This window comes from Saccopteryx bilineata, chromosome 1 (assembly GCF_036850765.1).
Source record: "Saccopteryx bilineata isolate mSacBil1 chromosome 1, mSacBil1_pri_phased_curated, whole genome shotgun sequence".
Classification (NCBI taxonomy): domain Eukaryota; kingdom Metazoa; phylum Chordata; class Mammalia; order Chiroptera; family Emballonuridae; genus Saccopteryx; species Saccopteryx bilineata.
The window spans coordinates 168828321-168852715 of record NC_089490.1 but is presented as its reverse complement, the minus strand read 5'-3'; the positions used below and the strand labels follow the sequence as shown (position 1 = coordinate 168852715).

Here is a 24395-nt window from a genome sequence, read left to right as displayed (position 1 = left end):
ATTTGTACATGCCCAGATGATAATGATGTATGTGTTGTGAAGTGCAGTATGATGATGAATCCAGGTAGCAATGGTATAATCTGGGCACAGCAGGCTTGATCAGCAGCTGGGTGTCCACTGGTATCACCAGGGCATAAGCCTGTATTGTGGGCATCTGTAAGAATGACATAAAAACTCCTATCAGTAGCCACAGTTTATTTCCACATTACAACCCCAAAGAAACCGCCTATTCATATGCAACCTCTAATTTTCCAAGTGTAAAAACAGAGAGTTAGGTCTAACAGCCTAAGACTGGGTAAAAAGATTTTTAAAAAAAGTTTATCAAGGGGAGTGCTGAGTGCTGTCCAGAACTATAAGAATGGCTTTGATTTCTGCCCATAGAACAAAAATCATCCATTCTTGGTTTTGCACAGCTGTTACTGAGTTGAACAGCCCCAGCAGCCTAGTGGACACCATCTGGTTTCAGTGTGTCTGAACCATCAGTGAACCAGGTCAAGGCATTTAGGGCAACTGATTGAGGTCTCCACTGATTCAGCAGCTTGTTTCAAGACCAAATGGGGGTTAAAGTCTTTCTAAAAAAGATAATGGCTGTGATTTTTCATGTAAAGCCTAGGTGCTCCTGGGGCCAAGCCAGATGCTTTCTTCAATGTGCCATGTCTATTTGACAAGTGAGACTTGTTGACTCCTTTCTCCTTGGTAGTCACTGAGTCCTAGTTACCCCACCAAAATTCCACAACAGTCACAAGCTTCCAAAGATCAGGCATTCGGTTTCTATAAGAGTTCAGTAGCAAAACAAGAGCTGCTTTTCCAAAGTGATGTACCTGAAAGTTGTATGAGGAAGACAACAAATTTAAAATCAAGAGACACATCTGGGAGGCTGCTTCTTCTTGTCAGAGGTTCCTATTAACATAGCGCGTGCCACTGAGACTTCTAAAAGAAAGTGACCATTGGGGTTATGGGGCCTTCCTATATATGGCTAGAGGTAGAAACCCTTCCCTGTATGTGGCTCTTCTCCTATCAAAAGTATTTCCTTTGGTACTTATAAGCATTCACGGTAAAAATAAAATATATGCCTGACCTGTGGTGGCACAATGGATAAAGCGTCGACCTGGAAATGCTGAGGTCACCGTTTTGAAACCCTGGGCTTGCCTGGTCAAGGTACATATGGGAGTTGATGCTTCCAGCTCTTCCCCCCCTTCTCTCTCTCTCTCTGTCTCTCCTCTCTCTATCTCTCTCTCTGTCTCTCCCTCTCCTCTCTAAAATGAATTTAAAAAAATTAAAAAAAAATTTAAAAAATAAAACATAGGTATAAACTATATTTAACAATGAAATTTATTAGAATCTTACAGTGAATCAGCCCAAAGGGCCCCAGTCACAAGCTTCTTTAGCTTCCCTTCTTCCACTGCAAACCTTGCTCACACCCATCATTAGAATTTGAATATTCCCCAAATTCAACCAATGGGCTCACCTAGAATGGTAGCTGGGTGGCTATACCCAACAAATTCATAAAAATGTGAGTCCATCTACTCCTGAGAGTCCTTCAGCATAGTTAGTATGAATGGCTTTTAGTACACAATGGGACAGGAAGACCTTGGTCTCACCCCTAATTATTTCTCTTCCAAATGCAATAGAAGTTTGAGGGGGTGGGGAGGGAAAGACATGAGGGGAAAGAGGGGATCAGCATCAATAAGGAAGATATTTATTTTCTGGGTGTTAGCTATACAAACTTCAATCAAATGAACTCTGATGTTTGGGCCTACACAATGTCCTGTTTTAGGTGACAAGTTCATCACTGTGGACACCAGATGTTTCAGCTACGTAGACTCTTGTTGCAGTGGCTAGAATCAGGTTTCTTTCTGGCCACAACCGTGGGGTTTGCACCTTTTGACTGATTTGGAGTTGACTAATACTTGAGAAGTTTTTAAAATCAATTTGTCTTTGAAATGAACTCTGTAGCATTTGCTGCTTCATCTTCAAAACGTTTAACTTTATGCCTGACATTAATATAAAAGTTGGGGATATATTCCAGGCAATAGCATATTATTATTATCAAACATTTTTTAATTCTACATTGTTTTTATACTCACCAAAATAATTATTTTTGCTGTTTTATAAGTCAATGCTTCTTAGTTTCAATTTTTTTGTTCATTTCTCTTCTAATATCCAACTCCATGTTTCTGAGGTCAATGCCATTTCCTTCAAGTTCTTTTTTTTCAGAAATGACAAATAATTGTTAAATTATTTTAGTCTTTTCCTTAAGAATATATTCATTTTTCTCTCCTTTGTTGAATATTAGTTTAGATGGCTATAGAATTCTAGGTTATATTCTAATTATTTTTTCTTTGGTCTTTGCAGATATAATTTTAACTTTTTCTGCTTTCTGGGTAACCTTTGATTCTTGGGTTGCACTTAAGGTATTTTCCTTATCTTTGGTACTCTCAATTTTACTATGTTTGTCAACAGATTTGTGTACTTTTATCTACATAACTAAGGATTCACACATAATATAATTTTGTTTTGTTTTGGGTTTTTTTGTATTTTTCTGAAGCTAGAAACGGGGAGAGACAGTCAGACAGACTCCTGCATGCGCCGGACCGGGATCCACCCGGCACGCCCACCAGGGGGCGACGCTCTGCCCACCAGGGGGCGATGCACTGCCACTCCGGGCCGTCGCTCTGTTGCGACCAGAGCCACTCCAGCGCCTGGGGCAGAGGCCAAGGAGCCATCCCCAGCGCCCGGGCCATCTTGGCTCCAATGAAGCCTTGGCTGCAGGAGGGGAAGAGAGAGACAGAGAGGAAGGAGAGGGGGAGGGGTGGAGAAACAAATGGGCGCTTCTCCTATGTGCCCTGGCCGGGAATTGAACCCGGGCCTTCTGCACGCCAGGCCGACACTCTACCACTGAGCCAACTGGCCAGGGCCATAATATAGTTTTTGAAATAGCATCTCTCTGGCATTGCCCACATACTCTCCTGCTATATATCCCATTTGACAAAAGTTTGTTCCTACCATTCAGCCTCCCAAGTCTTTTAAATGTATGTTCATATCACCTATTTCTTGTTTGTCTCTGTGGAATTTTTTAAGTCATTTTTTATAGATAGTTCTCCAATTTACTAATTCTATATTTAGCTTCTTAATAGCTAATCTTTAAAATATATGTTAGATTTTTAACTTTAGAAGTTTTTTATTTCTAGAATTATATTTGCTTTCTTTTCAAGTCTGTTATTTTTTTCACAGTGTTCTTTCAGATTGTTATTGTCTCAAATTCATAGGTTTCGAATTCTGCTGTTCGTAGAGTTCACCATCTAGCCCTCTGGAAAACTGATTCTAAGTGCATATCAAATTTTTATTGTGAGAACTTTTAAAGCATAGCTTGCATTCATTCTTCAGTAAGATATTTTTTCCTGGAGAGTCAGAGAATTTCTCTAGATTTGTTTTGCATTTGCTTCTTCCTGGTGTCCCAAAAGAATCACCAGCTCAAGATCAATATTCATGATGATTTCTCTTCATGGAGTCTCGGTTCATATGACATTTCAAGCCCAAAGGAGTCAGAGTATTATTTTGAAAACTCAGGGGAAACATTCTTCAATTCAAAACCCAGACAAAGAGAGCTGAGCTCTCTGCCCATCTTTCAATGCTGAGTGGTACGGATTGTCAATCCACAGGTGGGAATCCGTGTATAAGGAGGGTTGACTTAAGTTATATATGAGTTTTCCACTGTGCAGTGATTGGTGCCCCCTACTCCCCCACCCCCCCGTGTTGTTCAGGGATCAATTGTATTTTTGTCCTAGTTCACACTTTACTGAGGGTATAATCCTTTGAGAGTTATACCAACCTCACATAAGAGATTTCAGACATAGTTTCCTCTGTTACACTGGCTCATAAATGGTCTTAACTTGGGCTCTGAAACCCAAAACAAATAGTTTTTCACACCAACTTCTACTTTCTCCCAAACACCTGTAAGGTCATCACCCAGGTCAGCTCATTTGCTTACTCTCTGGTTTTCATGTATCTCCTGCTTTTTATACCCAGGGGTTTCTCTTTCTTCTGAGATCATCCATTCTTTTGATGGAATGTTTGTTATAGTTTGTTGTTTTGGATGGTGAGAGTTTTATCATCTATATATTGATCCTCCAACAACAACCAAAGAAAAGTATCATCATTATTATCAGACAAAAATGAACAATTCCAATTTCCAGTGAAAAGTGAATAATTAAATATACTGTGAAAACATCCCTAAAGTGAAGCTGCTCAATAGAATATTCAGCTTGCACAGACACTGCTATCATGTAAAATGGTGGAAGTATTTGCATGATAAATTTTGGGGTAGGCAAGTATTTACACAATAAATATTGGGATGGGTAGAATTAAGACACATTTTAAGTTACACTTTGTATGGGTCTACATCATCAAGTATTTAAATAGCAAGTTATTATTTTTATGATAATAGAAAAAGGCATATAAATTGAAAGCATATAAATCTAAACACTGTTCCCTTGAGCATATCCTGACACAAAAAAACATTGGTCTTCCTTCTACTTCTTGCCCCTAGTAAACATACTTAGATAAGGGAAAGAGGAACAAGAAGGAGACTGCCATTTTACTCTCAGTTTGAATGGAGTGGTCAGAAAAGCTGCATCAGGGGTAATCTGCAGTTTCATTAGCTCAATTTGAAAAGCAAGTACTCATTAGCTTAATGCAAGGCCAAGCTGTGATTCCCACAGAGTCCCTTTAAGGCAAGTCTTCAGCAAACAAGAAAGCAGAGGCGGTCAGGCTGGGGAAAGTCACACTCCAAAGGTTGCCTCTGCAAAGCTATTTATATAACTCCAAGTGAGAACTTAAGACTCTAATTAGAGATTCTATTTGAAGGCTCCTCTTTCAACTTGCAAAGTTTAGCTATTTAAACATATCATTCAATATTTATCTTTCCAGCTGAAAGTAATATCTTCTGCTCAATGTCCAGATAATATCATACTATTTTTACTGCTGTAGCACTGAGCCTTTTGGGCATTGAAGGGAATTTGTAATTTCTGTGTTTCTGCACCTTCCACTAAATATAATTGTTTTGTTTGTCTTTGAATAGCCAAGAATGATTTCAAACAAATAATGGTTGAATTAAATTACAAGTGGTCATCATTTATTCATTTTATATGAATTTTGTGTTTTCTGTGTAGCAGGCACAGTTCTATGGGCCATGAAAGAGCCATGAATAAATGAGACCAAAGCCCTGCCACGATGTAGCTTACATTCTACCTAGGAAAAACAAATAAAGATTTAGTAAATAGACATGTTAGAAGGTAATAAGACTATAAGAAAAAATAGACACCTGGTGAGAAATACAGGAAGTGTTGGGGGACCAGGTGTAATATAAGTAGTATAACCAAGGCAGGCTTCAGGGAGAAGGCAGGGAGGGAGGAGCCATTTGAATATTTAGAGAAAGAACATTCAAGGAAGAGAGAAGGGCAAAAGCAAAGACCCCGAGATGGGAGCAGGCCTGCTGTTCCAGAATCAGTAAGAAGCCCGCTGTAGGTGGAGGAGAGAAATCATAAGCAAGAATAGTAAGAAGAGGAGTGAGGGCAGAGAAGTGACCAAGAACATGTCCTGAAATTTGTGAACCATGGTAAGAACTTTAACATCCGCATGGACTAAAACACCTGACATGTTTTCTTTATCTTGAGATCAACTACACAACAAAAGTTCTAGTGTATCCTGGAGTTTAGAATGGGGAAGGGCATTTCAAGGAGAGGAAACTGACCTGATTTTGTATTTTTATGGGATCACACCGTCAGATGTGTTGAGGGGAGAGTGTAGGGTACAGGCTACAAGGGAGACTCACTTGGAGGCTACTACTTTACTATGGAAGAGTGGTAAACACGACCACATTAATATAGTAAGTACTGGCCTGGACAAGGGTTGTAGCAATAAAAGGGGTAAGAGAGTCATCAGTTTCTGGATGTATTTATAAGTTAGATATAATAAAATTACAGACAATTGGGTAATGTAAAAATTGTGAGAAATATAATATAAAACTTTTGAGGTGGAAAGAGAGATTGAGATAGAGAGAAGGACAGAAGAGTGGAGAGACAGGGTGATATAGTATTAGCCATTTTTGATCTGTAGCAAACTACTTAATTTTTTTTTGAGGGGGGAGACATTTTTGAGTGCCTAACAAGTGCCAGAATATATTTAAAATTTTCACCTAAATTGAATATTTTTATACTTAGATTAAGGCTCTGAGGAAGGTGCTGCTATTATTTTCACTTTACAGATAGGGAGGGAGTGGAAACAAAGAGGTTAAGTAACCTAAGTAGGTTACTTAGTACAATCCCACAGCCATACTTTGCACAGCCAGGATTCAAACCTAAACACTCTGCCCCCAGAAACTGGCATTAGATGATATATCTGATACCTCTTCTTTCACTGAAATTATATAATTTCATAGCAACCTTTCACAATATCAGTTTACCCATAGCCATATATGCATACACAGACATACACCTGAGTTACAAAACAAAAATATACCAGCGCCATCTACTGGCACTACTAATCTCAATCTACAGTAGAATATATGTATACAGAGGTGTTCAGTATTAGTATACAAAATAAATTAAGAGATTATAAATATTTGGGAGGAACAGTGATCAAAGAAATGTGTCTAAAGAATAAAGAAAAGGCATTTACAATGCCCAAGGAGTCTTCATCTTGAACATTTTCTTTTTCCTTTCAATATAATCAGTATAATCAGTAAATTAAGGTTTTTCTCTTTCCACATATGTTTATTCTTTCACTTGTTTATACATTTATTGATATGTTACATATACTTTATACTCCACACATTTTGTATATTCTGTACGGTTCTGGAGCTAAGTGATAAATTAAGGAAAATGTATGAGAAAATCCACATCCTGATAGACTTTTGGGAGAAATAAATGAAAATAATATGGTCATTAAAATCTAGTGTAAAAAATGAGAAGATAGAGCAATGCTGGCAAAGAAATAATCAACTTCACTTGGAATTGGAGGAGGGCTCATAAATGAGAGATGTAAGGCCAGGAGCCGCCACCGTGGCCATTTACATACAGCTTTGCATTAGATGCGGACAGTCGGTAATGAAACAACAGAGCCAAAAACTGGTGGCCATCATCTTTAATCCTAGCTTGCACCCGGCAGGCAAGTAAAAACACACACTGGGTTCCAAAAACCCACACATTCAGGGTTCACAAAGCTACTGACTTATCCGAGTTTCCTAGAATCAAAGGTTTCTAGCTCACCAGCCTTATTCACCTCTGTTCCCCATCTCCTTCCTTATCCCTGCACAAACTGCACTAATTGGCTTCTTCTTCAGCACTCCACCATCCTGGCTGCCTCTCCTGGCCTTCTCCACGTGGCCTTTCTTTGCTTTCCTCTCTGCTCTCTCCTCTAATGCTAATCTCAGGAACTGAGAGAGAGCGAGCTCCAGGTCTGCCCCACTTTATAGTATAGAAATCAAAACTTTTAATCCAATATATAAACAAGGAAGTCTCTGAGACAAAGTCACTTATCTGAGGCATAATGGGATTCCTCAAAAGAGTGCACCACCCCACATCAAAGGGTGGGAAAGGCTTAGTCCCAAAACCAAGCCCCAGGCTACAAGGATACTGCCTGCCCACAGCCCACCCCCAACACACATTAATATAATCATGCCCATCCCAAGCAGGAAGGGCAACTAATATCATCACCTGGGCGACGGGCTTCCATGTGGGCAGTGCAATCTTTAACAAAGTGAGCATAATATATTTTATTTTCCCAACAGAGAATAATCCTAATATTTCTACCTTCCCATCTGCCAATTACTATGATTAATCTATTTGCCTTTAAACATTCAGAGCACTGCCACTAAATTTAAATGTCCATAAATACTACATTCACCACCTGCATGTTATGTTCATTACCTTGTTAATATATGACTAGTGGCTTCCTATGGCCTACATAGCATTAAAAAAAAAGATTAGAAGGGCCAAATGCTTGATTTAAAACCCAGGCTCCATCACTTCCTTGTTGATTTATAAGAAACTTGTACTTAAGCTCTATGTGCCACAGTCCTCACCTATACAATGGGATGATTATAATTCCTAATTGATAGGGTTGTTGTAATGAATAATTACAGCTATTCTAATACTCTGAATTCTGCCTGACAGACAGTGAGTAATAAATATTAGTGGTTATTATAATCATCACACTCCTTTGTCTGACCTGCTTGAATTTCCATTATCAGGGTCTTCCCACTCTGATCTAAAATAACTGACATTCACAGTCTCCTTTAAAACATTTAGATTTCAAATCATTCAACCACTTATTTAAAGCTAGCCTATCCATTCATATGCACATTTTACTCTACCCAGACCAGTGCTTTCTTTGTCTTTATATACTGTCTACTATTTTTTTGATGAGAGAGAAAGAGAGAGAGAGAGAAAAGCACAGACAGACAGGGAGAGAAAAAGATGAGAAGCATTAACTCATCATTGTGGCACTTTAGTTGTTCACTGGTTGCTTTCTCATATGTGCCTTGAACCAGGGTCTCCAGCTGAGCCAGTGACCCCTTGCTCAAGCCAGTGAGTGACCTTGGGGTCATGCTTATGATCCCACACTCAAGCTCGCAACCCCGTGCTTAAGCCTGATGATACTGCACTCAAGCTGGTGACCTCAGGCTTCAAACCTGGGTCCTCAGCATCCCAGGTGGATGCTCTATTCACTGTGCTACCGCCTGGTCAGGCACATTGTCTATTGTTGATATCTCCTATGCCTTTGTCTAATAAATCCCACCTCATCTTTCAAGGTTTAGTGCATATCTACATTTTCCATGAACCCTCATTTTACTAAAAGTAGCTTTCTTTTATGAATTTTTATAACTCTATGAGTCTCAATGCACTGCCCTTTAGAGTCTCTTTATGGTCTTAAATAATACATACTAGATTATTGTTTTAAGTCTGTATATACTGTTTTTGCCACTTCAGTGATGTTCAGTTTGAGTAAAGGAACAAGCGTCCCACCTCCAAACAGGATATGATGTTAAATTCATCAATAACTTTACAAACTCTTTCTCTCATCTAAACTTCTCACATTGTCCAATCCCCAGCCCGATTGAAGAAACATTACTTTATGGTACTAATATTAATGGAGGGGTGTATAATTTTTCTACAGTATAGTAGTTTAAAGAAAATGCTAAAAACTAAATTAGAAGACTTCTGATTCCTTTTAAATAGCTTAATTTTTTTTAACATGGAAAGGTACATTAAAAAAAGAAATAGGTGTTGTATCCTAGACTTTTAAAACAATAAAATAACTAGCTAGAAATCTTTTAAGAAAATATTTCTAAGGGCACACATCTTCTAAGAGATATCCCATTTTGAAAGTGTAAAAGTTTAAAGTTAAAATATCTAATACTAAGTTCCATAACTCTTAGTGATGCATATTGAGCAAATTAGCATTTCAAGAAGCCATCATTCGGTGAATGAATGGAACACAGGCTTAGAGTTTCTTTGTCACCAAAAGCCACAGGAGCAGAGATCCACAATCACCACACAGCCCTGCGCTATAAGCCTAATTTAACCTCCATCTTCTCTTCATGTGGATCTTTCACTCTCCTCAGACTGACTTTGTCACACCACAGATGCAGGCCCATTGACACGGGATTATCTCTGACTCAACACTTCTCTTTACCAACTGACTTACCTGCTTTGATGGTGTACAGGTCATATGTGCACTTATATGTCTACATATTTGCTTGGAAGGCAACGTACACCAGACTCTTTACGGAAGAGTCCAAGACACCGGGCCACCTCACAGAGTCACCCAGGTGTTTCTCATGACAGGAATCACCTGTGGTTCCTTAGAACTCCTGAGGTGGCGGGAGGTCCCGCAAGATCAGACTTCCGCTGGGAAGAGTGAATTGGGGACTGCTTCTCCATTATCTGAGCCACTCTTAGCACTCAGAGCTCCCAGGCCATCCTGTTCCTACCCATCCTTACACACACCAAAAAACAAACAAACAAACAAACAACTCAGTATTTCTTTCCCTATTAGAATAGAGAAAGGAATTGTATCTATCTATATCTATCATGCATATAAATAGAGAGAGAGATTTTAAAGAATTAGCTCACATTGACTACGGAGACCAGAAACTTCAAAATCTGCACTCCTGGCCAGTATGCTTGAGGAGGATTTACACTTTAGTTCTAATCATGGTCACACACACCTTCTGGTTGGTGTGTGTGTTGGGGCCGGGGAGGGGGGGGGTTTGGAGGTGGTCAGTCTGTTTCTATTCAGGCCTTTAAATGACTGAATGAGGCCCACTGCTTTGTGGAGAATAATTTGCTTTACTCGAAAGATTGATTTACATGTCAATCTCATTTAAAAACCATCTTTACAGAAACATCTAGAATAATGTTTGACCAAATAGGTAGGTCAAAGATTGAAACATAAAATGTCACATTGACACAAAATGAACCATTGCAATGGCTTCTCTATCTCCTGTCACAATGCTACTTGTCCTTTGTCCCTAATCTTATAAATCAGTTCTGATCTCGTATCTGAATTCTTTAAGCCATCTTGTACTACTGCTCTAGGATCTTATGTGGAAATTATATTGAAAGCCTTAGAAAGTATATCAGCTCACATTTTTACGTATGCTACCTCTGGGTTTGTGGGATGTGAATCTCCTTGCAAGCAGAGATTGTATTTCTCCCTTATTTACCACTATGTCTGGGAGAAGTATTCAATAAATATCTGTTGAGTAACTACAACCTTTCATTCAAAAAATATTCATTGAGCTTGGTGGATATGAAAATATTAGCTTTACAAGTTCTTATCTTCATATCTGTTTTATTTATTGCTATAGTCCCAATACCTTGAAGCATGCCTGGCTCATAATATCAGCTTCACAACTACTATTTGGTAAACAAATTAGAAAAAGTCACTGGCAAATAATAAGGGAGTTAAATAGAACATAGCTCCATAAAAATAGAGATTTTGCCTGACTAGGTGGTGGCACAGTGGATAGAGCATCGGACTAGGATGCGGAGGACCCAGGTTTGAAATCCCAAGGTCACCAGCTTGAGAGCGGGCTGATCTGATTTGAGCAAGGCTCATCAGCTTGAGCCCAAGATCACTGGCTTGAGCAAGGGGTCACTTAGTCTGCTATAGCCCCCCCCCCAAGGCACATATGAAAAAGCAATCAATGAACAACTAAGGAGTTGCCACGAAGAATTGATGCTTCTCATCTCTCTCCTTCCTGTCTGTCCCTATCTGTCCCTCTCTCTGTCTCTGTCACCAAACAAACAAACAAATAAATAAATAAAAATAGAGATTTTATGCTTTTATATGAACTCAAATTACCTGACACAACTCTGGACATAATTGATCATTAAATTAATCAATAAACCCTAGCAAAAATTCAACATATTCTCAGTATTACGAATTCTCATCCAGTGGATGAATGCTTTTATTTGCTGAAAGAGAAAATCACATTATAGGAGAGTTGCTGTCAGATTATACTAAGTAAAAAATTATAACCATTTTGTTTTTATTGTATTAAAGTTTATTATGCCTAACTGGTATTTTCCATTTGAATTCTATCATTAAATCTCCTCAGAAATAAAATTTTGCATATGTTAAAATATTATTGAATATACTTAATACATTTTAGCAAGAAATGATAAATTTTAAACAGATATCTTTGTAACCTTACTAAGATTAATTTAATATGTTTTAAATACCTGTTGTACACTAAAAATAAAAGCCAAAATAAAATGATCAATTTCATACTTTTCTATATGCCATCCAAGGAGTAAAATTCAGCATGCTTGTTTTTCTGTATGTGTTTAACTTCAATATCTTCAATACGTGTATTAATGTAGCTATTTGAGGAAAGTTCTAAGAGTACTTAAATCATTTACACAAGCTTTTTGGCAATAGTAGAACCAGGCACCCCACTGCTAAGGGAGACTGCTATAATAATAAAATAAAATGCATATTTTATTTAAGGACTAATGTTCCATTTATTTAACACAAGAAAACTAAGAACTCCGAGCTAAAATAGTTTTAGGTTTCAAGTTTTATTTTCATAATGAGGTGCAAAGAGGGTTGGGTTTGAGATTAGAAAAAGAATATTGTTCCTTGTTTATATGACTAGAATGTCCAGATGGGTGACGTCTCCTGGAGAGATGTGATTACATCAGTCATTTTCATTGCCACAAGCGCACCATCTCTAGTAATCCATGTATCAAAACCACACTTTTTGTTATGTGAAATGACACTGAAAAGGAAATTTTGCTAGAAGGCTCTCTGTAATCATTCTGTTTCTTTTGTAAAGTTGGTAACTGATACAATAAAAGTATTTACTTTTCCCTTCATAGGACCTGATTGGTGACTTGAAGGAGAGGCTTTCAGATCACTTCAAAGATGCCATAGTTGGCCTCATGTACCCACCACCGTCTTATGATGCTCACGAACTCTGGCATGCCATGAAGGTAGTGGTCTGATGCAAAAATATTCCTATTAACAGGTACAGGTCCATATTTTGGTAGAGAAGAAACTACCTTCTCTACCGTGATGTTGCTACATGTGATCGGGGAGAGAATATCTGAACAAAGATGAAACAATGGAAATACTGTAGTCAACAGAAGTGACCCTGTTAGAAGAGCCCACTGGCTGGGATTAGCCTCTTCCCTGGTTGTACCAATTCAGACTCACTCACCCAGCGGAGCTACCAAAAGGAAAAAGGAGTACATTTCAGGGATGTATTCAGAATTGTCTCTCCCCAGTATGTATTCATACATTAAGGGAGAAATGTTATGTTATGTGAACCTCTTTAAATGATTTGTGAATATCTGACTCATTTATGGAAAATAGGATACTGAACCAGATGGCAAATATAGCTGACATCTTTACTTGCATATTTTTGTGATCTTAAGTAAGTCCTTTACAAAAACTATTGCTCAGATGTAGCTAAATTTTACTACCAAAGGATTAGAATCTTCTTTCTCACAGTAATTTCTATGAAATAAATTGACTACATTTTTGTTAGAGATTTTTTGGGGTAGAAATGAGGGGCAAAAAGACTTTTTTATATCTTTCCAAATGTTTGATATTAAACACCTGCAGAACTGTTGAAATCATTCCAATACAACACCTGCCAATGACAGATTAGCACAATCTGTGAACGATGTGCTACGGGGAAGAGGAAAGGAAAAAAAGAATTAAGGGAACCTGAATTCTGTCCATCGCATATTCATAGAGAATAGTCATTGTATAAAATTCATATAAATTTCAACTGCAGTTGCATGTGTCAGTTCCTCTTGCAAAATTATGCGACTAAAAACTAAAAGAAAAAAGTCATGCTACTGTATTGATGAAATTAATATTTTAACTATAACTCATAGAATCATAAGGATTTCTGAAGCTTGTCTGTTAAAAGATGTGCTGTCTTTAAAAGTACTATCAGAGAAGAATACAGGGTGGGGCAAAAGTAGGTTTATAGTTGTGGGCACATGAAAGTTTATTCTTATATTATTATTTATTAACTATTGTTTTATTTTCTATACAAACAACTGTAAACCTACTTTTGCCCCACCCTATACTTGCATTTGGCTGTGAGGGACCATGGAAAGTACCCAATTCAAATGTTTAGGCAAATAGTACAAAATAGTACAATCTAGAAAAGGCAGGGAGACGTCCCTAAACATCCCTGGGAAATTAAGAGACTCAGGTTCTGGTTTCAGCTTGCTGAAGAACTGATATATTTGAGCAGCATTAAATCAGTGTCATGAGCATTATTTAAACACCTTTTTCCACATGATTTAGAAATGTCCATGTTGTTTTATTCTAAATGAATGAACAGATTTCAAGTAATATCCTCTTCTCGGGATCAAACAGCTGGTACATAGCAGAGTCAGAACTGAATCGGGCTTATCTTGAGCCCAAACACACGTCTTTGGCCTCTGCCACCTCTCAGAACTCCTGAAATGCTGTATCCATTTATATTACAGAAAGGGCACTACAGTTCCCAATACAAATGCCTTCATATTTCTCTCTTTCTGTCTTTCCAGGGAGCAGGCACTGAAGAGAATTGCCTCATTGATATATTAGCTTCTAGAACAAATGGAGAAATTTTTCAAATGCGAGAAGCCTACTGTTTGCGTAAGGAAATAGACATATATTTTACACACATATAAACTTTATATTTTTCAAGTAACACAAATAATATTCATTTATATATTTTAAAGGACTTTCTAAGAAAGTTCTATTTGAAATATCACTTATTCAAAAGCAATTAATTCATTAAATAAAATCGATGATTAGGGTATTAAAAATTAAACAATTCCTTTGACAATCAAACTAACCAAATTTTCCAGGAAAATAATTAAGTTTCCATGAGGTGAATGTTTACATTAAGACAAAAAGGTGCCCTGCACAGTGGTTTAGGGAACATTTTGTCTCTTAACCAGGAGAGACCAGGTACGTAGACAAAATAAAGCAAAATGCAGTAACTGTTCAGCCAGTTGTACAAATATGGGTCACAACTTCATTTCATATAAATTTCATAATCACTGTAATCTACCTCAAAATCAGATTTGTACACATTTTAAAAGTAGAAAGGTTAACTATTTTCATTTTCAAAAAGATTTAATGCACAATGTATTATGTGATATCGAATGTCAACCAAATGTTCCAGACAGTCTGCTATATTGCCTTTGAACAAAAACAAGACTTTCCCAAGTGAAATTAAGTCTGACCCTTCAGTTAAAATATTAAAGTGAGAGAAAGCACTTGGGAAAACTCTGTGCTAAACAGAAGTCTATGGAAACATAATCCATAATTCTTAATTTTGAGAATTAGAGAATGTGAAATGACTTCCAATGTTGTGTTTCAATTGTGGAATGAAGATAATATTTTTTAAGAAAACAGAGCCATGCTTATGTTGCTGTTATGTGTCAGATTTCTTTGGTGAAGTGATTATTGGTTTCCTCTGAGTAGAAGGTAGTATAAGACAAAGAAATACCAACGGATTGATTATATTTCCTGTACTTTCTGCTCTCAACTGAGGAAGTAGCGTTTGGTTTTATAATAACTCAGACCTTTAACATGGATGTTTTCTTACCCAGAATACAGCAGTAACCTTCAAGAAGACATTTATTCAGAGACCTCAGGACACTTCAGAGATACTCTCATGAATTTGGTCCAGGTATGATACTCAAAAACTCACACCATTGTGCACTATTAAAAAATAGATATGTTTCATGTTCAAAAAACAAAGCAGAAAACTCCATTTCACACCAATTTAACAGTAAATTCTATATAATAACACTTACTGAATACTAAGTCAATTCATATCACTATAGAAACAAAAACATGAGTTGAGTATAGAGACAAATAGATATAAATAGTATACTTTCTATGTTATTTTGCTATCTTCCTCATTTGGGGTGGATTCATATGTCAAATCAAAGACAGGTGGCATAATTTCCTTTAGTGTGTGTTTAATATGATTAAGAACTTGATACTGTACTTTACACATATTTTATTTGATTTAATTGAAAAAACAGATAAATATATTAGCCAGATTAGAGCACAAACTAACAATTCCATTCATTACTTGGAAGCACAGATTTTAATTTTTTGTCTGTGTGGGGGTGTTTGTGTGTGTGTGTGCACAAGTTATTGTCAGTTTTGAATTAGTGATAAAAATGTACAAAAGAGTTGTTGGGAAGGAAGCCAAATAGATCCTGTTCCAACTAGAGAAGAATGGTAACTTGCACTGAGTGGATTCCTTCAAACTCCTATAAGTGCTAAAAAGCAGCCTAGTACTAAGCAAATTAAATTTAAAAATTTAATTTAAAAAAACCAAAATTAAGAATTTTCTTGTGTGTTTAGTTTTGATTATTTGCTTTAGAGCTGCATGGTTTAACTGCATAATTCAGAACTTGTTCATATCACCAATCTCAATTAACCAAATTCTTTTCTGAGGATTCTAGATCTAGGATTGTAATATCAGTGGCGAATAGATAGTTTGGTTTTTTATATTTTTAATATTTTAAAATAATCTTACTTGTCAAATGAATGCTCTCTTTTAAATGTCATAGATTAGTTATAATTAAAACAGTCTCTCAATTTAGATGAGTCATTATTTTTTATTTTCAAGTAATGATGTTATGTAATATAAATTAAAACAACAGTTTTCAGTCAGAAATTCATGTTAGTATATGTGTTATTACTAATAGAAGAGTAAAGCTAATAATCTCATTGTAAATTTATGAGCTGCATTCTGATGTCAAACAAGTTTTTATTTTCTTAGTATCCAAATAGAAATTTATTATAATTACTAAGGAAAAATATAAGTTGTCTAATAGGAAAAAGTGTCTTTCATGAGGATTACTTAGCATTCTTGTAGGACTATATCAGAGTTCAGCTTCTTCTGCTCAATTCTGCTTCTTTCTTTGATCGGTGTTGAACCCAAGCACATTGTAAAATAAACAAGAGCATGTTCTCTCCAGCTCAGAATCACCTTCCCAGGGAACCCAAAGGAATAGAACCAAACCCAAGGAATAGAGATAACAGGAAACCCAATTGGCTATATCTCTTCCTTGGAGAGATGAGGAAACTGAAGCCCAGAAATGTTAGTTTGCCCAACATTACACAGCTGCTGCATGAGAGGGCTAATATGAAAATGGACTTTAGTACACTATACCTCCATTGTTCATTTTAATTCACCTTCAACCCAATTTGATTCCATGCCAGTTCTACTTTTTTTTGGTAAAATATCAATGACCAATATACAAATAACCTCTTGGAATCTCAGCGCCTCTTTAAAGTTTGAGCTATACAGCACCTAAAAGTAACTGATATCTGAGAATCAGGATCACAATGTATCTTCACAGAGCAAATAGTCTTATATTGCAGGAAAAAAAAACATACTTCTAAAAATTTGATGTGAGAGAAAGTAAAGAAGGTAAAAAAAAAAAACCAATAGAAATAGTATTTTTCTTTGATGTAATAATAGGGCAACCAATCTTATCATAATTGCAGTTCTTTTTTCATGAAATTAAACAATAATGCTTTATTATTGATAGAGTGTATTGGTGAGTATAGGTATTTGTAAATATGTATATAATGGTAATCTGTACAGACACACATTTGAAAATAACACACAACAATTTATTTCATGACTGGGTTTCACCTAATTTGTATTTTGACTAAATAAGATAGACTATAACTTTTTAAGTTCAATTTCTAAAATTTGAACTTAAATGGTATGTGTGTGTGTGTTACCTTGAAATAGTTTTTTAGTATAATAAAGTTTTTCTATCAACATAGAATATCAAAATGAGGGTAAATAGAGACCTACATTTTATCAGAATCTTTACTTAAAGATTATATACTTATACAGTTTCACATTTCCCTTAAATTTTAAAACACATTTGAAATGTATAAAATAATACATATGTAATAGAAATTGCTTTACTCATAATAGAAAATAGAAGTAAAACATATAAAAAGGTGATCTTCACATAAAATCTCTTAATATGTTTTTTTCAGAAATCAAAATTTCCTTGGTACTTCATACTTCTTAGCAAAATGTATAATTTATTTTAAATATGTTCAAGCTCTTTCATTGACTCTGACTTCTACATTATTGGCTCTTCAGTTGGGACCTCCTGATTTAGAATTTGGATCAGTAAATTGAGAAGACTGGAAGAAGATATGAATTAGGAAATTGAAAAAGCCCATCCCTTCTTCTGACCACTGTCTGTGGGGTCCACCATCTCAGAGACAATCTGTGTACATATTTTACAAAAAGAAAATGGAATTCCTTACTAAAGGGGTTTGTGGCCTGAAGGTTGCTGCAGTGTAACCAAATCTCTTACACTCTCTAGATGGGATTTTTAAACTCTCTGTCCTTGTCTGTTTGTCTGTGGGTCTATCTATCTATCTATCTATCCATTGTTTCTGTAAAACAACATAGTATGGTTTTTTATATCTGTTTCCTTTGGCTCTGTTATAATTCAGGTATATGTTCTTGAATTTATCATTTAACCTTTCTGTGATTCAGATTAGAGACATTCACTCTGTAAAATAAGGGATGTGAATCCATTCTTCTCTCAGTGCCTTCCTAGTACAAATAGTCTAAATGTCTTCAGTTGTTATCATTACATTCTTTACCTCCCTGTGCTGGGTTACTTTCAAAAATCAAAGGGAAGACTGTCCATGGCTTTCAACTTTTTCACACTGTGAAAATTAATACACACCTCTTTTGGTAAATTGACAGAGATCAAGGGAATGAGAGCACTGGGCCCTTAAAGTGTTCATGAAATGGAAAGTGCTGAAAATTACTGTCATATTTTCTGGGAGAGAAGATCTTTCACTTAATCTATCGAGTATTTTCCTACAGGTCTATTTCTAATAAGGTAACGACTCAGCCAGAACGCATTCTTATTGAAAACGGATGCCAATCATTTCACTGGCTCACAACATTTCCCGTGTGCTTTTATTAAACAAGATTTATGGGAAATCTAGTTATCTACTGAATAATGAAAAATGAGTCAGAGGTTAATTAATCAATATGTGCAAATCACACTGGAGATGATACAAAGAAAATGAATGGAAACTACCAAACTAGATGCGGCTTCCGCGACGTTGCTGTCGTGGCTCCTGACAGTTTCTCAGACTTGCGCAGTGAGGCCTCAGGGGATGTTATTGCCAAAACCTTTCGGCGATCATCTGTAGTCAAGCCTGCCTACTTTAAATCAGTTATATTTTAATCCACCTTATTTCTTTCTTTCACATTTTTATTTTGCCCCTAATCCAAGTTCTGCACTCATTTATGCCATTTTTCTGGCATTTACATCAATTACTCATATGAATGCTGCTATCTTAGGCTTTTTAGATGACAAAACCAGCTTGACTCTGCCTTGGTGGGAAAAGCTAAATCACAAACTTACTTATTCATATCCTTTGGCTCTAGCAGTCTGCTTAGAGTGCTCTCGGCAATCAACTGCACGAAGGGGTAAACAGATAGGCACCACTTCGAGTTAAATGTCCAAAAATCTTATCTTTCAAGAAAAATGTTCGATATACAGAACTGCATAAAATTCTTAAATATTTCTGAGAAACTTTCCAAGGGTGCATGTTTACTTAGATATCTAGTTTAATTGAAATTCATTAAGAGAACAAGAATGGTGTAAAGCCAAGTGCATGGTTAAGATTAACAGGGGAAGGGTTGTAGGTACAGACAAGAACAGGACCAAACAATGAGTCCTCTAACTTTCTAATAATCAGAGATTAAAAAGGAGAAGAAAAAACAATACACAAGACTGGGAAAGACTAGCCAATGAAGTAGAAAGAATAAAAAAGAGAGTTCATGATCCTGGAAGCCCAGTGATGAATGTACAGCAGGAAGGAGAGAGTGAATAATCGCTTCAAGTTCTCTGATAGGTCAATTAAGATGAAGACTAAGAATTACCATGATCAGTTTATGTTATTAAATAAATAGTATATATCCATTAAATTTACTCAAAGCCATTTCTTGCTTTGTGTAAATTAAAAGTATAGGAGAACAACCAGAGGAGATTGTCTTAAAATAATGAGGGTTTTTTTAGGCTGAGTTTAGTAGCCAAACCCAAGGAATAGAAATAACATTGAAATAGAATAATCATCCTTCTCTAACAATCAGAACTGGTTAATTTAGTATCTATAAACCCATATATCTTTTTATCTTCAAGGGGCAAAAAATATACAATCACTAAGGTCCCTAAATCTCAACAGTTCCATAATTTAAAAATAAAATAGCACCCATAATCCTACCACTCAATACAATTATGTTCACTCTAAATATCGTCTTCTATCCCTTGCTCATATATGTATAAAGCATAGTTATTTATATACATAAATAGATAGATTTTAAAAATAAGAATTGCATTTGTGTGTTCTTAGTCACCTGATATTTTAAGCAAATGAAATGGAGCAGAAGAAAATGTGTCTGATACTCATGTCAATTTTTTTCTTAGCTGTAGTCCTTTGATAAATAATAATTTCTGAATTATGATTAAAAATATTAAATTTCCAGAGCTAAAAAGTTGCAGACAAGAAATTTTCACTACAAATAAATCAATCTTTCTCATATGCCTTAAACTTGTGGTTAGCAAGGGAAAAAAAAACCCTAATATTTAATCTAATATAGCAAATTTAATCCATACAATATGTGAAACAATTTGGGTACATGGTTATTTTCACATGTACGTTTATTGAGTTAAATACTCAAGTGTCTAATTTCTGGCCCTCCTCTCTCCTTCTAAGAAGGCACTTGGTGGGAAAGTGTGTGTGTTTTATGAGCTGTCATTAGGAGAGCGACATTGTCGTCAGGTCACCAAGATATTCTCTGCATCCTGTTCATCTCTGCTATAGAACTCTGGGCATGGAGCATCTGAGGTGTAGATGTCCAGAATATGACTGTTTCTCAGTGTCCACTGTCAAACCATACAGCTGGTGAATTTGTTTTATATTTTGTCTCCATTTGGTTAGAGCCAAATAACTTTCAGCCTCAACTTTGCTTTCACTGGAACTGAAGAATGCTCCTGACATCTAGCTGTGTCTCACACAGTTCCAGCCAATGTGGTCTGCCATGTAAGCCCTTGGCTTCTGGTACTATCTGTGCCTGCAATAGTCCTAAACGATTCCATCTGCCAAGCTCCCTAGCCAGTTTCTCAGCTAGCATGACAGTTCATCGGGAGCACATAAGAAATTTGGAACCCATTCATGTGACTTGGGTATTAAGATGAATTCAAGAGAGGTATATTCAGTACTTCCCTCTGCCCAATCATGCTGTGTCATAGCAATGTGGCCCTTTCTAGAGTTTGAAAAGATAATAGGAGCAGAAACTGGGTCTATAATCTTCATACAGCATCAGGGTGGTTAACTCTTTTGCAGACAGATGAAATTTCTGGCAGATGAGACCACAGACCGGCAGTTGAAAAGCACTGCTTTATATGATGAAGCAATGGGGATGAAACAAATATATAAAATATAATCACTCCATAAATCCTATGTTTCATGATTATTTTATTGTTGCATATATCCATTTACATCCTACACATAGAGACCAAATATTAACCCATTCTTTGTACATTTTCACTCGAACAACGTTACATCCCACCTCTTCCCCCCACGGCCAGGCTGCAGATGCTCTTTTTGCTGGGGAAGAAGAAGATACTGCACAGAAAGTTGAAAAAGTGAAAAGCATTGCAACATCTTTGAAATATTCCCACTGCTGCAAAGAAAAAAAACCCCACATTTAAAAAGATATTTCATAACATATTTAAGAAATAGAAGACTAACTCTAAATAATGACAGGAATTACCACTGTGTTTGTGGTTCAAAGGTTTTTGTCCCAATAATTCTAGATGAGTTGTCAGTTAAGAACAGCTACAAAGGAAAACCTGTGTTTATTTTACAGGGAAGCAGAGAGGAAGGGTATGCGGACCCGGCTATGGCTGCTCAGGATGCGATGGTAAATAGAACCAGCCTCAAAATGACTATACATAACCTTTGCTAAACTTCTCTGGGGAGGCTCTGGTGCTAGTCCCTGCACGTATGATGGATGTTTCAGGTCCTGTGGGAAGCCTGTCAGCAGAAGACAGGGGAACACAAAACCATGCTACAAATGATCCTGTGCAACAAGAGTTATCAACATCTGTGGCTGGGTAATTATCAATCAGGTTTTTTTTGTTAGGTACTTAATTGATTATATGATAGAAAGCATGTAGTTAATTAGAAAAAATGGGGTGGGGGAGAATGTTACATGTAATTAGAAGAAAGTTATCTCAAAGGTACTGATTTGAATTATGTTTATACAGATATGTCTCATCTAATGACATTACTAAAGAATAAACCTTTCCTATAATTTTAATTTTTCCAATAACTGACTGTAACCTTTAAATACTGAACCTTTAAAAACTATCTCTGTTTTTGGTGGAGAACTTACTCAAATGTATTAGCTATTTACTGTAAGGCATACTATAAGTTCTCTTGCAAAGAATATAATGAACATAGCTTAATCAGTCTATTGTGAGTCACAATTGTTATTACTGTATTGACATCATGATTTATGTGAAGCTTCCATTTTGGTCTTAGAGGTGCACTCATATTAGTTGCATTTTGATTTTTCCCCAAACTGCTGTACCTTTCTGTTTCTCTTATTCAAAAATAATTCTATTGGTTTCTTACATATATGAAACATATAAAAATCTATAAAAATTGCTAAAAGATTGTGTACTTCAACCCAACTCCCACCCCTAAACTTTATTTACCTTTACTATGTATAGCAAAATAATCAATATTTGTAATTTAAATTTATCAGATTTATAATTTTATAATATTTCTATTGAATTATATCAATTTGTTAAAGTTTTCCAGGAATTTCAAAATATTTCTGGACAAGACATAGTAGAAGCCATTAATGAATGTTATGATGGATATTTTAAAGAGCTGCTAGTTGCAATAGGTAAGTAATATATTTGGTGTACAGCAGACCTTTTATAACACAACAAATGCCGATTGGCTCTGATTATATTAAAGATGGATGAGTAAACTCTTGATTAAGTCACTTTCTCTTGAATTTGATTGTTTAGAAGGGATGTTAACTTTACAGAGGAAAAGTGCATCAGCTACTGATAAAATGCACTAAGCTAACAACCTGATAAATTGAATGAATGCACACCCTTCCGTAATAGCTGATTCAATTTTCACACTAGGAAACATAGGATTCTCAGCTGCTCTCTTTCTTTCTCTCTCTCAAATATTTGGGATCTCACACCTTTAAATTCATTTTATATATACTGACTACTATTCTCTTGTTAAAAAGCAGATACATGCTAGCAATATGGGTTTCTTTTCTCCACCAGGAAAAGAATGTTTTGTTACCATCTCTAATAAATTTGTCTTTAAGGGTAAGTTTTACTATAAGAAAACTTATAGTAAACTTATTTACCAAGCTGTTATATTAGTAGTGATTTCTACAGGCTACTGTGAGAGAAACGTATCTGCTGCTTCTTCCTAAAAGAAAGCATCCCTACACAAAGGGGGAAAAAATGGTAGCTATCTATAAAAGCTACTGTTAACTACCCGTGCCTTGCTTTGTGTTGTGCTGCGACTTGACTTGATAGCACTCATTGCAAGCACTACAAATGAGGGGTCATCGTGATGCATTGCCCATAGGAGGCAGACATCAGGTATTCACTTTCTTTGCAGAACAAATGAATGTTTTGGTTTTTCTATTCCTAGAATGGGATAGACATACATGGGCATGAAAGCTGAGAGATGAAATTTTAAGGAGTGCTAAGCTAGAGTTCCCTAAAAAGGATTTGGTGGGTTCTATGAATCCCTAAAAACAGTATACAAAGTACAGATATTTTTCTGTTTATTTTCTGAGGTGCATATAGTTTATCATATTCTCAACGTAATTAAATATTTCCATATATCACATACATCAAATCTCCTGACTTTACAAACAAAACCTTAGGAGGTTAAGTGACTACTACAAAGTCCATCAACTAATTAGCAACAAAATGAGAACTATGATTAGAACTCATGTCATCTGAATATCAAGATAGCTCCCTTTCCACTATACCACAGCCACCAGCAAAGTGGTAGGCATGAGACAGGAAATAGCAGACATTAGAAATAACAGGAAACAACTTACCTGCTTCATTCATTCACTCAATAAACATTTATTGAGTATTTACTATTCTGGTCATTGATTTAGGCACTGCAGAAGGAACAGTAAAACAACAGCAGCAAAGTAATGAAAGTGCTCGTCTTAAGGCACTAATATTCCATCATGGTTTTGATTAGATGACTTCCAACATTGGTATAGACCAGTATTTGTCCACACATTTTTTTCTTAAGAAAATGAGATCGCAGAACAATTCACAAGTCTATATAGACTCTAAAAATATTGTTTGGGAAGATGAAGTGCATGGGACTATGTCACATTGAATTGTACAGTAATAAAAATCTATAACAGTGGGGGTAAACAGGGTCTCTTTCTTTTTTTTTTATTCATTTTATTTTATTTTTTTATTATAATTTAATTTTTTTAATGGGGCGACATCAATAAATCAGGATACATATATTCAAAGATCAACAAGTCCAGGTTATCTTGTCTTTCAATTATGTTGCATACCCATCACCCACAGTCAGATTGACCTCTGTCACCTTCTATCTAGTTTTCTTTGTGCCCCTGCCCCTTTCCCTCCCCCTTTCCCTCTCCCTTTCCCCCTCCCCCCGTAACCACCACACTCTTATCAATGTCTCTTAGTTTCACTTTTATGTCCCACCTACGGATGGAATAATGCAGTTCCTGTTTTTTT

The 24395-nt window shown here is 36.2% G+C and overlaps 1 protein-coding gene across 2 annotated transcripts in view; it reads left to right on the top strand.

The window, feature by feature from the left end:
- The window catches only part of ANXA10 (annexin A10), an 82321-nt gene that overhangs the window by 46941 nt on the left and 10985 nt on the right, over positions 1–24395 (top strand). For both annotated transcript variants that reach the window (XM_066253436.1, XM_066253434.1), the window contains exons 4-9: positions 12390–12503; positions 14082–14172; positions 15138–15217; positions 21482–21535; positions 21635–21728; positions 22433–22528. In XM_066253436.1, coding sequence (XP_066109533.1) covers positions 12390–12503; positions 14082–14172; positions 15138–15217; positions 21482–21535; positions 21635–21728; positions 22433–22528 — 529 coding nt within the window. The remainder of the gene's footprint in view (positions 1–12389; positions 12504–14081; positions 14173–15137; positions 15218–21481; positions 21536–21634; positions 21729–22432; positions 22529–24395) is intronic.